At 56.3% G+C, this 16,424-nt stretch overlaps 1 protein-coding gene across 6 annotated transcripts in view; it reads right to left on the bottom strand.

The window, feature by feature from the left end:
- Nucleotides 1-16,424, bottom strand: part of RALGPS1 (Ral GEF with PH domain and SH3 binding motif 1) — a 260,164-nt gene that overhangs the window by 31,764 nt on the left and 211,976 nt on the right. For all 6 annotated transcript variants that reach the window (XM_062207519.1, XM_062207517.1, XM_062207516.1 and 3 more), the window contains exons 9-11: nt 7,046-7,183; nt 4,521-4,614; nt 304-371 (exon numbers count right to left, since the gene is read on the bottom strand). In XM_062207519.1, coding sequence (XP_062063503.1) covers nt 304-371; nt 4,521-4,614; nt 7,046-7,183 — 300 coding nt within the window. The remainder of the gene's footprint in view (nt 1-303; nt 372-4,520; nt 4,615-7,045; nt 7,184-16,424) is intronic.

A 16,424-nucleotide genomic window follows, 5' to 3' on the forward strand; every position in this document is an offset into this window, starting at 1 on the left:
CCCGATGGGAAAGGCCCAGCTGCCAGGAGAGAGGACCCTGGGGTTTCCTCTGACCTTGCCTCTCTTGGCCTCCGTTCCAGGCTCCAGCAGAAGGCCCCAGCACAGCAGTGGCGCCCCCACCCACCACACACAGAGGGGCACCCCGATCAGGACCCTGGACAGGCTAGGGTGGTGTGGGCAGGCATGGCCGGGTCTGCCACGCTGCCAACTCAATCGCACATGCAGGCCGCATGGTCAGGGCCTACCGGGGTAGCCTCATTCCGGGGCGTCGCGGGTTTGGCCAGCTCAGAGCAGCTGCTGTACCTGCAAGATCTTCCTTGGAAGAAACGAGTCTCGGAGAGCTGCTTCCTGGTTCGATTCTGAGCGACAGTCTGAAAAAAAAAAAAAAAAAAGATTTTCACAAGATCAGAGGGGCTGTGGTTTGTCACAGGGGGACCACAGGTGCGGGGTGGGGGTGGGGAGACTGAGCAGCTGAGAATGGCGACATTAGCACAGAGCCCAGGAAGGCCCCGCCCTCCGAGGTTGCCAGGGGACCAGGGAAGACGAGTGAGAAGGGTGACTGAGCACCAACGTGCTGGTTCTCCTGACAGCTCCCTGCACGTGCACGGCATTTTCTACCTGTAGGGGGAGCGAGGCTGTAGCCTTCCCAGATCCACAGGGGCCAGCAAGTGGCAGAGCAGGGCATCCAACTCAGGACCGTCTGACCCTGAGCCAGGGTCCTCAATCATCACCCTCCCACTCTGCCGATGTCCCAGGGAGGCACGCGGCATACTCCCAGGACTGGCACCTCAATATTTTGTCTTAAGCACAGATTAGGAATTTCTGGGTGAAAACGACAGCATAAACTGGATGCCAGACTCTCTGCCTCCTGACAAAACCAACCAACCATTATGAAATCTCACGAGCTCAAGAACTCACCAGCTGCGCCCAGGATATGGGAAGGGGCACAGTCTATGGCCACAAGCTTCAAAAACTTGTGGCCTAGGCAAGAAAAAGAAAAATCTGGAGCTGGACCAAGAGTCGGCAACCGGCATGGCTCCGAGCCTGCCCCCTGGAACAACTCTGCGGATGTGGGCAGGGAACACAGGAAACGAGTGGAGGGTACGTGTGTGGTGGACTCGGATGGAAATGAGGAGTCCCGGGGGCAACAGCTGAGATCTGGGGTGCCCCGTTCTGGGGTGGACGACAGCCCCTAGCAAGGTGCAGGACGCTCCGACCTAGCGCTTTGCAGGAGCCCGGGGAAACCAGCTCCTCTCAGTGCAAGACGCGAAGAAACAAGCGGTCCAGCAACGACAGACCTGCTTTTTACAAGAGAGGGAAAGAGAAAGGGAGGGAGTGCGGGCCCCGGCCACACCCAGGAGGCAGCCACAGCAGCCGGGGAACCTCCCCGCCTCCCCAAGAGCTTTGAGCAGGGGAGCAGCCTGTTATGAACATGGGTGAACAAGGCAAAGCCTGCAAAGTGAGAGAGGACCACGCAGGGGTAAAACGAAGGGCAGACTGAAGACCCAAGGGAGCAAACCAAGGCCTGAGAGATGCCCAAGGCGGAAGGGACTGCCCAGGGACTGCGGAGACCAGCGTGGAGGGGACCGCTGCCAGAGAGGGGCTGACGGACACGGAGGGCGGACAGCACCCTCCGTGCTGGCACAGAACTGGCCGTGCTCGGCGCGCCGAACTTCAGGGAATGGCTCACCCGCCCGGCAGACAACACAAGCCCCTTACAAGGGGGAAACGTCAGACCGGCTGCTGCTTCTGCACACGGCACCCGTGCCAGGAGGCAGCAGAGCGAAGGTCTGCTGTCCGCGGGCGCGGGGGTGGCGGTGGGGGAGAGGGGCCGGCCCCGCCAGGCCAGGCCCAGGCAGATGCAAACAACCTCATGAGAACAGGCAGCACAGGGCCCACCGGGCCGGGGCACCCCCTCCCGAGGTCCCAGGGACGGAGACAGCCTGGGGAAACAGCAGGCGGGCAGAACGGACCTCTGCTCAGAAAGGCTAAGTTAGGAACTTGGGACCACGTGGGGGTGCAATTCACAGACTGAATTGGGTGGGGGGCAGTGGAGGTGGCGGAGCGGATGGCGCTATCAGTCTCATCTTTGACGGTCCGGGTCCCTGACGCAATGGAGCCAGGCTCTCGGAGTCTCTCCTGACCTCTTTTATTAATCTTAGAAGGCTCTTTCAGGAAACAGTGTATCTTGTGGCAAAGAAATGTTTATTTATAGAGCAGCAGTCCCTTGCATTTTTATTTCAGTTCCTTTTTCTGGCTAAATTGAAATAAAATAAAAAGTAATACTTTCAATTAAAAATAGGAAGTGTAGTACGATCCAATGTTAATACATCCTATACTGGCATCCACCCGCGTGTCCATCAATCCTATACACATTTTCCAGGCGTAGAAAAGCATCCAAATGTATGTTCTCGGAACGCTAATGGTCATGTTTCTAGGTGGTGGGAATTTGGATAATTTTTCTTAAAGAGAAACACAAAGCGCTGGCGGGGGATTCTCAGAACCTCTCACAGCAGATGGGGACAGGGGAGTAACTGAGTCACTGTGTCCTCTGCAGGGGAGGGCCAGGGTGCAGGTGTGAGCCAGGTGGTGGGCTGTGTACCTCGGGCAGGACCACAGGCCCTGCCCAGCACCTGTCACTCACAGGCGCTGCCCGTCACCTGCTACAAGCCCTGCCCACTTCCTGCCACTCATAGCTAGGACCTTCCAGGGAAAGAAGGGACCCCTTGATGGGCTGGGGCCAGGGGTGAGAATCCCGCAGGCCACTTGACCCCAACAAAAGGCCTTTATGAAACCCCGGTCTGATTGTTGTTCAGCACTGAGTGCCGAGTGGAAGGGTTAACTGCACAGTCTGCAGCTTGGCCAGGGATGGTCTCACGGCCACAGTAATTATGGGCCATTTTCTCCTTAAAGGATATTAGCGTTAATGAAACACTGCTTTCTCTTTCATCACAACCCTGGCCCACGGAGGGGAAGTTTGATCCCAGGAACCTAAGTGGGAATAATTTCTGGTGCCAGGCACTCTTTCCGGGAACAGCGAGTGCTTTGTCACTGCAGTGAGCTCAGCTTCGGGCAGAGGGGACCTGAATGGCGACCTCTGGCCTCCGCCTGCTGCTGTCAGTGTCAGGGGACGGTTCTGCACCGTATTTTATTCTGACAGATGATTTCACAACAACAACTGAAGACATTATGGCTATGCTACCACAGATCATCAGAGCCACCTGAGGGGCTGTGGGAACAAGACAGTCGTCTAGCCCCAACCCGAGACACGGGAGTGCTCAGGGTGTCCCAGGTGGTTGAGCCAAGCCAGGGCTGTGACCCGCTCCTGGGGGCAGGGCTACTGGAACGGCCCCTGGGATCCTTCCTGGTGAGCGGGTCACGGGCCACCTGGCAGCATCACTAGTGGCCATGGTTCTCTATAGCTTTCAGACCAAGTAATCAGGCTGATCAAATCTGTAGACACAAAACTGGAAGAGACGGGGGAAACAGTGACTGGGTAGGAAGATTCAAAGAAATCATGCTGTGCTGGAAGCAGATGGTAAGGTAAGATTTTAAAGGAATACAGGTCAAGTGGATGCTTAGGTAGCGAGTAATCAGTTAGAAAATGGCCAACACTCGCCTTGACATCAAGCTGCATGAAAAAGTACTGAGGCCCTCAGTGGACCTCAAGCTCAAAATGGGCTGAGAGGGTGTGCACCCAACAGGACAGATGGAGTCGACACAAAAGGCCCTCCTTCTGGGCGGGCGCTGTGGTGTAGCAGGTTAGGCCTCAGCCTGCAATGCCTGCATCCCATATGGGCACCAGTTCGTGTCCCGGCTGCTCCACTTCCAATCCAGCTCCCTGCTGGTAGCCTGGGAAAAGCAGCAGCAGATGGCCCAAGTGCTTGGGCTCCTGCCACCCACTTGGGAGACCTGGATGAGGCTCCTAGCTCCCGGCTCTGACCTGGCCCAGTGCTGGCCATTGTGGTCATTTGAGGAGTGAACCAGGGATGGAAAAGCTCTCTCTCTGTGTCTCCCTCTCTATAGCTTTGACTTTCAAATAAATAAGTCTTTTTTTTTAAAAAAAAAAAAAAGTCCTCCTTCTCCCTTGGAAACAAAGCAATGCAGGATAAACTCCCAGGTACCACAGATGCAGAAGGAAGTAAACACTGGCAGATAAGTGGAGGTCAAGGGCCTGTGGGCGTTTTTATTAGAGCTGGGTCTGCCTGGTAGGGACTGCACGGGCGTGGCACTAGCCAGATTCTCATCTCCAGGCCGTGTGGGAAAGCCACGTCCACTGAGAAACAAACAGGGCACCTTCCTCAGAACCGTGGGCGGGGGGTGCACACAAGGGGCTGCTCAGACGACACCCCTGGGGGGTGGTCTGTGCACGCACGGGTGCTGCTGCATGTGAACCCCATAAGCCCTGTGGGTGGCTGCTCACTGGTGCCCACAAAGGCCAGGCTACCTGCAGGGACCTGAGCGCCAAGGGCAGCGGCAGGCTGGGGGGCTTGACGGACGCAGGAGTGGGCGGGGCTTACTTGTAGTTGTCATCCTCCACAAACTTCTGGAGCTCCTCGATGTACCGCACGGACTTCAGGTACTTCTGCACGTGGGGCAGGGTCGTGAGGTGATCTGCAACAGGCAGACAAACCAGAGGCTTCAGTCTCTCCCCACCTCCAGGCCCCAGACTGCAAGTGTGGGGGCCTCTGATCGCAGGTGCCCCTTGGGCACCGAGACTCACTCGTTCTTCAACAGTTGCTGCTGCTTCCTGGGGCCAGGTCCTGCGCAGGGCACTGGACACAGAGCTGGGCTCGGCCCCCAAGTAACACCCCTCCCGCCCATCCACGGCTACGCCGGACCCCACACTGAGGCCGTCGTGACTCTCTGGCTGGGAAGGAGCCGAGCCTCCACTCAGAGCCCAGGGGCTGGGGAAAGATGGCTCCCTGGCCTCCAGGACGGGTGCCCCAGACAGGTCTCCACTGGGGTAACTGGGCACGTGATACACCCCTGCCCACCCCCTGTGTGCCATGAATCAACGGACAAACTGGAGGCTGCCGTCGCGGCACAGCAGGTCAGGCTGCCGTCCTTGATGCCAGTATCCCATGTCAGAGCGCCAGTTCGAGTCCCAGCTGCTCCACTTCTGATCCAGCTCCCTGCTTATGTGCCTGAGAATGAGGTGTCTGATGGCCCAAGTACTTGGTCCCCTGCCACCCGTGCGGGAGGCCAGGATGGAGTTCCCGGCTCCTGGCTTTGGCTGGGCCCACTCCTGCCTGTTGAGGGTACTGAGGGAATAAACCAGTAGATGGAAAATATCTCGTTTTCTGTCTCTCCTTCTCTCTGTGTCATTCTGCCTTTCGAATAAATAAATAAATCTTTAAAAAAAAAAAAAAAAGAATAAACAGATCCACCCAGCCAGCTGCACAGCTCAATCCAGCCCACGACTGGAGCCGCTGAGAGGAGAGGCCCCGATGCCCAAGCAGCTGCTGTGCACCAGGTGACCCACGGGGGCCCTCTGCTCTCACCCCAGACCCGCCTCCTGGGCGAGAAGAGCCCCCAGGGCCCGGAGGAACAGGCAGCTTGCGAAGCCTCGTGGCTGGGAGGCAGCCCCAAGCCCCGGGAGGCTCTGCCACGTCCACGTGCCGTCGGGGAGGCTGATGCCAGCTTTCTCCGCAGAGCCTCAGGGTCACGCGCTCCTGAGAAGACCTCAGGGCAAGGCAGGGTGACAGGAGTACAGGTGACCAGAGGCAGAGGAGAGGCTGGAGGGCTGGGGGCACCGGGGGCTCCAGAGCCCCTGCGGGTGAGGTTCTGAATGTGGCATTTTGTCTCTCCAAAGCCCCACCACGCGAGCCTCTGGGGTGAGGATCAAGAGCGGTGCCACGGGCGATGGTGACAGGTGACAGGGATCGCTTGCTGAGCTCTGGTGAAAGGGGGCCTGGGCCGGAGCTGTGTGCATCGCAGCCCCACGTTCACGCATGGGAGAACCTGCTTCTCAAAAGGCAGAGCTGGGATCTGAACTCTAGTCTGCCCGGCCCCCAAGCCCAGGTCTGGGACTGCTCGGCTGGCGTCCGTGTTGCTGTGAGTGGAAAGGGCCTGGGGTGGGGGAGGCCTGCACAGGGCACACAGGCCAGGGTCAGAGGAGAGCAGAGCTCAGACGTGGCCAGCCCCTCCTCAGGAGCAGGGCCCTTGCCTCTGTGAAACCCCGGCCCTCCCCGAGGCCTTCCCAGGTGGAGGCCGCTGGCTCCCTCCCAGCCCAGGTTCCACAAGAGAGCAGCATCTCCCTTGTCCCCCTTCCTGCTTGCACCCTCTTGGGAACGGCCTGCTCCCCAGGCACCAACTCCTACAGCTCCATTACCCATGGCCCTCTTCATGCCACCTCCTCCTGGCTGGCCGCCTGGTCATTCACGGAGGACTCGAGCACCTGGCTCACAAGGCCACCGTTCTCGTGGGTGAAACCGCTGTCCCTGCGAGGGCCCTCAGGGCCTGGACCTCAGACCCCTCCATCGCAGTCCCGCTGCGTCTGGCCACCCACGGCAGGGCTGCCAGCGCTTCACCAAATGCTTCCCCCTTTCCTTCCAGGCCACAGCTGGATGGACTCGCCCAGCTGCCCTCGGCAGAAGGGATGGCACCCCGTGCCGGACTGGCCCACGAACCCCACATCTGTGTGTTTCCATCTTCCCGCATCGGCCAGCCCACCAGAACGCCGAGGCCACAGCAGACGGTTCCCGAATCTGCCTGGGAGCTGTCCGCGAAGCTGCCCCTGAACGAGCGACTCGCAGCCAGACAGACCCGGGCTGGACAACACGTGGGCCCTGAGACAGTGACCAAGCTGTTCTCGGCCTCAGTCTCCCCACCCGTAAGACAGAAACAGGAACACCTAGTCTGCAGGGTCTCTGGAGGCCAAAGCCGTGTGGAATGGATCTAGCACGTGTCTGCTCCCAAGGAAGGAACACGGAGAGCCTTGTGGGGACTTCCTGCTTTCTAGAGCTTTCTCGTCCATAGGTGCGGCCCAACCCGAAGTTCACTGCTGTAAGATTTCACAGCTCCAACGACCAAGGGCACTGACCGTAGCTGCAGGAAACTTGCAAATCGGCAATTATCCGGAGAATATTGTTCATCTGGTTGGATCTTTGCTCGTTCTCCATGATGCTGCCTGAGGCGGGGTATGCAGAGTCAATGTAGATTAAGTCCAGGAGATAGATCCCTAAAATTAAAGGAGGTTGTTAATGATGGTGGGAGCTCACCATTAAGCAGAACCTCTGTTGGAAGGCATGACCGGGGACGCGTGGAAAACTTTAACTCCAGACCTGACTGCTCATTTTTCATGTAGACGGCTCAACTGTAAATCAGACATCCGGGCAACAACCAAACCCAGGGCTGGCAGATCCTGCGCTTTCAGCTCACAGGCCTCTCACCTGCGCCCCGAACGGGAAGTTACAGGACGTGCAGGGGTGGGTACCTGGTGTTTTTTACCCACCGGTGGGGTTTCGTAGGTCTAAGGTGCTGTCCGTCTACTTGTCCATCTGTCCGCACACAAACTCACACTCACACAGGCATACGCACAAAATCATAAATTAACAAGGGACAAAAGAGGAAATGAAAAAGTGTAAACTCTCAGTAGAAAAAAATAACGTTATCCAGAGAATTCTCTGGAGGGTGATTAACAGGAAAAGAAGGTGTATGTGACACGAAACCACGGCTATGACAGGCCAGGGATGAGCTGGGGGGATTTCAGGACGGGCTGCCTGGCTGTGCAGCCTGGGCCACTCCACAGCTCACAGCTGCCTGGCTGTGCAGCCTGGGCCTCGGACTGGCTGGAGATGTGGATGCACAGCGGATGGCAGGTCCTCCGGCAGCCCTCTGTGAGCACCGGTGCAGGAAGGCAGGGGAAGCGATGCGAATCAAAACTCAAGGCAGAAAATACCGAGCAAGGCAAAGAGAAGTGACCGACCTGGAAAAGCACCATGCAGGGCCAGCGTTGTAGCACAAAGGGTTAGGCCGCTGCTCGTTACACCAGCACCGTATGGGAGTGCTGGTTGGAGACCAGGCTGCTCTGCGTCTGATTCAGCTCCCTACTGATGTGCCTGGAAGGCAGCGGAAGATGACCCAAGTCCTTGGGCCCTGTCATCTGCCACCCACGTGGGAGACCTGGAAGAAGCTCCTGGCTCCTGGCTTCGGACTGGCTCAGCTCCAGCCGTTGTGGCCATCTGGGGAGTGAGCCAATGGATGGACGTTTCTCTCTCTCTCTCTCCCCCTCTCCCCTGTCCCTTCTCCCTTTCTCTCTCCCTCTCTATCACTCTGCCTTTCAAATAAATAAATAATCTTTAGAATAAATCTGTTTGAAGACAAGGACAAAGAAGAACGCTACACATCAGAACTTACGGGTTCTGGCTAAAGTGGTAATCAGAGGAAAATTTATAGCTTTAAGAAAGTTCGCCATTAAACAACTAAGCATGATTACAGGTCTAGGAGTTAATCGGGGGCCGGGTAGAAAAGCTATGGGCGTTTCGCATGGGTGGATGCACACGGTGCTGTTCCCATCGTCACCTTCTGACCCTCCCAAGAACCCATTTTATAAAGGAGGAAAAGCCGTCTTGGAGAGGATGTGTAACTTGCCCAAGGTCACACAGCTGGTAATGACGGGGATGGGAGTTGAACTCAAGTCTGCCTCGTGCAGAGTCTGCGCTTCCTGCCATCACCGTGGGCCACCAGTGCTGGATACCATGAGTCACTCGTCTGCTTTTAAAATAGCTGCACAACATTACGGGAAACCGTTCGATGGCTGACACATGCTAGCGCTTCTCACAGGGGCCATGTCTGCTTCCCCTCCTTCTGGCTGCGCCATGTTTCCAAACTTTTTAGAATTGGAAATGATTTCCCTTGTATGGAAACTACAGATTTATTCTTTCTCTTGACCTTGATTTTCCTCTCCCCTCTTAAAAAAAAAAGTAACTCAGTTACCTCCCTGAAGAGTCAACGATGTCAATCCTGAAAATCCCATTACTGTTTCAACCACAAAAATCGCCCTCCGGGCTGAGCAGGGCGTGCGGGATGAGGGCAGGGAGCCAGCTGGGTCCAGGAGCACGCACACTGCGGGGCAGGGAAAGGAGAGGGAGAACACTTCTGTCTCCCGGGAACCCAGTGCCACGCGGGCGCTCCCCGCTCCTCGTCTTCCCAAGGCCAGGAGGAGGAGGGGAAAAATTAAAGTTCAGGGAGGTCAGAGGCCCGCCTGCGGCCTCACAGCAAGTGCGCTGGGACGCGCACCGTGTCTCTGGCTGCAGAGCTGTGCGCCCAACCCCTGGTCGTCAGATACACACAGGCCTTTTCTCAAGGAACACCGCTAACATGGAGGGCTCGCCCTGTGCTGCCTGCGAGGATGGTGCTGGCCCCTGGGCTTCCTCTCAGGTCCCTGGAGGAGGGGTCTGCAAACACAGAGGCCGGCGTGGGGGCAGGGGAGCACCTGCCTTGGAGGGGGCTGGCACGCCACTTCCACAGGGCACCCTGGGGCCACGGGGGCTCACTGCCTCCCCAGAGAGTAAAAGCTACTGTCAGTCTGATGGCAACTCCCCCCACCCCAACCCCCAAAGCACTCAGATTCCAGCACGGATTACTCCCTAGGACTTAGAGTAGGTGCCAGGGCCACAGTAGGCTGGGGATGGGGGGGGGGGGGGTGTCAAGACTTTCCCAAAGCAGAGAGCCGGGGAGTCCCAGGCCTCGGTTACATGCCCAAACAGAAGCTCCGCATAAACTCTAGGAAAACTACAGCGGGGGCAGCAGACCCCTTGCAGTTAACACTGCACGCGTCCCAGCGTCGGATCAGTCCCTAACAGGAGAGGGTGCCGAACCCACACTGCAGTCCCGCTGGTACGGTGCCAGGAACTGTGCCCCAAGGTAGTCAGCATGACCACAGCCACAATGAGCCGCCACAGGCTGTATCCGCCCATGTGAAGTCGCACTCCCTGTCACATCACGCGTAAGCCCCTAAGAGCAGGAGGCGCGTCCTCCACGGGCCTCAGGGGCTGCCTGGCGGGCTTCAGCTGAAGGGAGGAACGTAGGAATGCCGGCTGCATTGAATCTACACCAGCCTCATGGAGCCACATAACAAGGGTACTTCCAGAAGTTCACAGAAAATGTTTATCACGAGAAATCTAGGCACAGATTTCAAAATTGTTTGGTACCCAAAACAAATGTATCCTTTAATTGCACTTTCCATGAGGCTTTTGAAATATCTTCCAATTATAACCCTCATTTTGTAGCTGGGGAGCCAGCAGGAGTCACGTGGGGACAACAGCGGCTGATGTGCACCGAGCATCTGCTGCGACCCAGGCCCCCAGGCCCCTGAGCACAACACGGCCGCAGGGCAGGTTTGAGCCGCAGGTTATATAGGTGGAGGAGATCGCACTGATTGCTTGAGACAAGCCAGCTGGGAAGTGGCCGGGGCAGGATTCCAACCCAAGTCCAACATCAGTCCTTTAACTCCAGCTGGGTCCTCTGGAGGCTGGCAGCCGGCAAGCGCACATGGGGACGTAGCTGAACCTGTGGATGCCCAGCTGTGGCTCTCCCGGGCTCATTTCTCCTCTGGAGGCAACACATCCCAGGAGGGCTCATGACCAGCCTGGCTACTCCAGCCCCCAGGACATCTACGGCCTGCTGCGTGCTCCCCTTCCCCCTCCACCCCAATCCGCAGGGCGTATCTGTCCCAGGCCCCATTGTTAGAGGCCCACCCAGGCCTGGGGGCCCTGCCAGCTCTGCCTCATGACAGGCAGCTGTGGTGTGGGGCTTGGAGCCAGGAGACTTGGAAGCCTGGCTCTGCCACGTACCAGCTGGGTGGCCTCAGACAGGCCTCGGCACCTCCCGGGCCTCAGTTTCCTTGAGTGTGCATGATGACGCCGGCTGAAAGGAGTCTGCCAATCCACGGTCTGGGCCACCAAAGTGGTCAAGACACTGAGCTGCCCAGAGCCTGGAGCCCTCAAACGTCCCCTGGAGCAGTGGCGGAATGTCCACGGGAGGATGTGTCCAGCTGTGTTTGCCATCACCAGGGCTGGCGCCCAGATGCTGACCACACGGGGGCCACCCCGTGGCTGGACCAGTGCTGGGAGCGGCCATCTGCACCGGGACATCCAGATGGACATCTCAGCTGCTACTTCTAATCAGAGCTACTGCAGCAGACGACGCTCGTGCCATCGGCTTTGTGAAGACAGGTGGGTGAGTCTGCACCCTGGTCCTGGCTGCCTTGGGTCAGAGCGATGCCAGGGACCGGGCTGGACTGGGAGTGCAGCCGTGTCAGGGGACACGGCTGGGGCAGTCCCGGCCGCCGTGCACCGCAGGGACAGTGGGCACCGCTTGTATCACGGCACCTTCGTGGTGAGCCTCCACAGCAGGTGCTCTGCCTCACCACGCCTCACAGATGAGGAAACCGAAGCTTAGGAAAAGGGACTTGGCTGAGGTCACACTGCCTGTGAGTGGGGCTATCAGGACGTGGATTCAGGCCCCGTGACTTCAGTGCTAGGGGCTGGGAGGCCCTGTCTGGCACAGGGACGAGAGTCCCAACAGCAGAGCTGGGAGTGTGAAAACCTCTGCTGTGGCCTAAGCCCCCCCCAACCCCAACCCCGTCCCGGGACCCTCCTGCTGGCTGGGCTCACCCGCAGACTGGCCCTCCGTGGAGACGTACGGCTCCCCAGACCACACTCCTGCTCCGCCCCCTCCTCTGTACCCCACACAGGGCTTGGCGACACTGCTGCGGCTGCCCAGAAGTACCAGCCTGACCACTGTGGTGGACAGAGACCCCGGGGGCTGGGACCCAGCAGCCCTTGGCTCGCTCTGCTGCAGCAGCCCCCTGCGGCCTCTACGTGGGGGTCTGGGGGCCAACTCTGCTTCCCATGGTGAGTGCACGCTCCCGAGCAGAGGTGTCCACCAGCTGCCCCGGCCCCGGGCCGGCAGTGCCGGGCGGACAAAGGAGGGGTCTTCCTGAATAGACCCCTTCTCTGGGGCCAGGGGACAGCCCTGCTCTGTGGCCCGGAGCCGGCGGGAGCTCAAGCCTGCGGCTGGCCCCGGGCTTCCCGCAAGCCCAGGACTCACTGCGGCCTTGTTCTCCCATCGCCACCCCCGTCTCACTTCCAGCCCCTGTCTGGTTTTGGTTTTTCTCACAAAGCTATCTTTTTAATAAGGAAAATTCTGCTGTGTTGAGGGGAAAAAAAACCCTCCACAGCAGAAAAACATGCCACATTTCCACTGAGGCTTTCCGCTCGCTCCCGCTTGCTTTCTCGGAGTTGGAGATGAAAGACTTTCCCCCGAGTTTTCCTCTGCCCTGCACAGATCCCTTTTCGGGGGGGGGGGGGGGCGCTGGCACCCAGAACGGTGCATGTGTGGGTTGATCACATAAACCGTGCTGATAGGTCCAAATGAAATAACAGAGCAGCTGCTCGTTAGGGTGTGTGTGTGTGTGAGAGAGAGGGAGAGAGAGAGAGAGAGGGATGAAGAGAAAGGGAGAGAGAGAACAGGAGAGGCAGGGTGGCGGGAGAGAGGGAGAAAACAACTCCATTCACCGTGGGGTAAGATTTCAGCCGGGGGCTCCCGGGAAGATGGAGAAGATGCTGACTATTAATTGGCGCCTGCTAATTAGTGTCAATCATGCAAAACAGGGCCTTCAGGAGAAATCCTCACTTGAAAGAATATCCCCGGTGGGCCGTCTGCTGGCAGCCTGCTCACTACCAAATGGCCCCAGGTCTACAGAAAGGGGGCGGGCAGGCTGGGGCCGTCACATGTTGGTGGGCAGGGGCCATGCTTCTGGGGCGAGCACGTGGCCTGGTTTATGCCTCGGTGCTGTGGTTCATGAATCACAGAAGCACGTGGGCTGCAGCCTGGACAGAAGCCGGGGAGTCCGGGCAGCTGAGTCTCTTCCCGTGCGCAGGTCCCCTTGTGCTGCGCCCTGGGCGTTAGCTGGCCCCGGTGCAGGCGTGAAGAGGTAACCTACTGTTTGCAAACGGCCCTGAGAGAGCGCAGGATGGTGCAGCCGGGCTGGGAGTAGCAGTAAGGAAGAGTGTGAGGACGCTCATCTGGTCATCTGGTGACCCGTGACCGGGCCGCTGGGCTTGGCTGTGATGGTCACCGCGCTCAGTGTGTGACAGGTCCCATCCCATCAAGTCCTGGCAACAGGGACCGAACCAGCACTTTGGTCGGCCCGACCTCCACTCCCCATTCTTCCTGACTGCTCTCTGGGGAAGCCGTACCTCCCACACTCAGAGAACCCTGCGGTTTCCCACTCCCTCCCCCGCCCCGGGGGTAAAAGTGAATTTAAAAAAAAATTCCGAGACAAAGAAGAGAATGAAATTCAAATCGCAAACTAGCCACATGCGATGCTGGCAGAGCCACAGAACTCTCAGAACGCCACAGCCTCAAGTGCTGTACTAACAGTTAAGAACGATCAAAAAAGCGGCGAACTGAGTATTCATGACACGGAGGTAGAAAAAGAGTAAAAGATGGAAAGAATAATAAAACATCAATTCAGAAAAAATTAAAAATTAAGGGTCTGGCAGAGTATAAATAAAACTGAAAGTTTGGCCAGCGCCGTGGCTCAACAGGCTAATCCTCCACCTTGCGGCGCCGGCACACCGGGTTCTAGTCCCGGTCGGGGTGCCGGATTCTATTCCGGTTGCCCCTCTTCCAGGCCAGCTCTCTGCTGTGGCCCGGGAAGACAGTGGAGGATGGCCCAAGTCCTTGGGCCCTGCACCTGCATGGGAGACCAGGAGAAGCACCTGGCTCCTGGCTTCGGATTAGCGCGATGAGCCGGGCGCAGCGGCCATTGGAGGGTGAACCAACGGCAAAAAGGAAGACCTTTCTCTCTGTCTCTCTCTCTCACTATCCACTCTGCCTGTCAAAAAAAAAAAAAAAAAAAAAAACAAAAAAAAAACTGAAAGTTGGTTCTTTGAAAAAGTACAGAAAAGATAATCCTTTGGCTTGTATATATGACCCAGGAGGGGAAAAAAAAAAAAAAAAAAAAAAGAAACCAGATGTACAGCGTTAGGGACGAGAGCAGGAACCTGAGTCCAAACACTGAGCGGACGTTACAGTAGCAGTGAGTGTGACTTTTACGACAACATATTTGAAGATCGACACGCTAACAGGCAAATCCATCTTCTCAAAGTCCTATCAAGAAGAGGCAAAAAGTTTACCAACGAAGAGAACAAAACTAATATTGGGGACGATACTATAATTTAAAAAGACAGATCTAGAAGTCTTTACAGAATGAGGCCTCAAAACTTTTAAAGGAACGCTGAATGTTGTTGAAACTGAGTCAGAGCACAGGGGAAAATCAGGGATGTTTACTGCAAGGACAGGAGAGCAAGACCAAGAGGAGACAGAACACGGACTCCAGCCAGAACAGGTGTATTTACCAAATAAACCCGACAGGGGCTCACCCCCGGTGAACACAGCAGAGAGTGCCCTCTCGCACAAACTAGTGGCTTCTATAGCATAAAGTAGCTGGGAGGGCTTTGGGGGATCCAGCTGAGGCTGAGTGTTTGGGAGGTGGGGAGAGCGTGGGCTAGTGGCTGAGCCTTCCAGATAGTGGTGTGCCTTGGGAGGGTTTGGGTTGAGGCTGAACTCTTCAGATAGTGGGGAGAACTGGGGCTAATGGCTGGACTCTTAATACCGTGGCTGGGCCAGCAGTGGAGACAAGGCAGGGCTGAGCCCACTGAAGGAAGATGCACGGAGCTGGGGGCCTGCTCCATCATTTACTTCAGCGTGACCGTTATATCAAAACTGGTCAGACAGGGCATAAAACAGAGAACAAGATAATTAATAAAGAGGCTGAGATCCCAAATAAAAGGTTTTTTCCTAAAGATTTATTGATTATTTGAAAGGCAGGGTTACAGAGGGGGAGAGGGAGAGAAAGAGAGAGATCCTCCAGTCCCTGGTTCACTCCCCAAATGGCCACAATGGCTGGAGCCTTGTCGATCTAAAAGCAGGAGCTGGGAGCTTCTTCCCGGCCTCCCACATGGGTGCAGAGGCCCAGGGACCTGGGCCATCCTCTGCTGCCCTCCCAGGTCATTAGCAGAGAGCTGAGTTGGAAGCGGAGCAGCCAGAATCCAAACTAGCACCTACACAGGATGCTGGCAGTGTAGGCGGTGGCCTTAGCTGCTACGCCACAGCACCAACCCCCAATAAGCTTAACTTACCTAAAAAATATTATTTGGGGGGCCGGTGCGGTGGCACAGTAAGTTAATCTTCTGATTGCAGCACCAGCATCCCATATGGGCACTGGTTCTAGTCCCAGCTGCTCCTCTTCTGATCCAGCTCTCTACTATGGCCTGGGAAAGCAGTGGAAGATGGCCCCTGCACTCACATGGGAGACCCAGAGGAAGCTCCTGGCTCCTGGCTTTGGATTGGCTCAGCTCTGGCCATTGTGGCCATTTGGGGAGTGAACCAGAGGATGGAAGACCTTTCTCTCTGTCCACCTCTCACTATTTGTAACTCTACCTCTCAAATAAATAAATAAAATATAAAAAAAATTATTTGGGGCTGGAGTTGTGGAGAAGTGGGTTAAGCCTCCATCTGAAACACTGGCATCCCATACCAAATAAAATATTATCACATAAAAACACATAGCTACTTGAAAATATATTAGCAAATTGGCAGTATATTTAAAGAGTAATAAAATCAATATGTTTATCACAGGAGGGCAGTCATGTGGTCATATATTTTAACAAATGATCTCAGGAGATTCCACAATGTCATGTATAGCTTTTTTTTTTTTTTTTTTTTTTTTTTGACAGGCAGAGTGGACAGTCAGAGAGAGACACAGAGACAAAGGTCTTCCTTTTCCATTGGTTCACCCCTCAATGGCCGCTGTGGCCGGCGCATCTCACTGATCCTAAGGCAGGAGCCAGGTGCTTCTCCTGGTCTCCCATGGGGTGCAGGGCCCAAGCACTTGGGCCATCCTCCACTGCACTCCCTGGCCACAGCAGAGAGCTGGCCTGGAAGAGGAACAACAGAGACAGAATCCGGTGCCCCAACCGGGACTAGAACCGGGGGTGCCGGTGCCACGGGTAGAGGATTAGCCTATTGAGCCGTGGTGCCGGCTCATGTATAACTTTAATATCCATTCCCGACAAGGCACTGAACTAAAAAGACTCTCTTAATGTAACAGAAGATGCACGCCAGGCAATGCTCTGAATATTGAAATCCTGTTGAATAGGAAAAATTAAGAATACATTCCGCACCGCTCTTCTAGCACTATTCCAGACGCACAAGCCAACGGCACAGGACAAAGAAATGTGGAATAAAGATGCATCCACACGGTCATTATTTGCAAGTGACAGGGTTAGTTATAGTATTGGTTATGTAATTAAACAATCTAGGTTACTCCAATGACAAACTATTAGAACTAACAGAGTTAACTTCAAAGTAAAATTCACAAATCAATGCCGTTCGTCTGTACCAGAAAT

Source organism: Lepus europaeus, chromosome 12 (genome assembly GCF_033115175.1).
Source record: "Lepus europaeus isolate LE1 chromosome 12, mLepTim1.pri, whole genome shotgun sequence".
Classification (NCBI taxonomy): domain Eukaryota; kingdom Metazoa; phylum Chordata; class Mammalia; order Lagomorpha; family Leporidae; genus Lepus; species Lepus europaeus.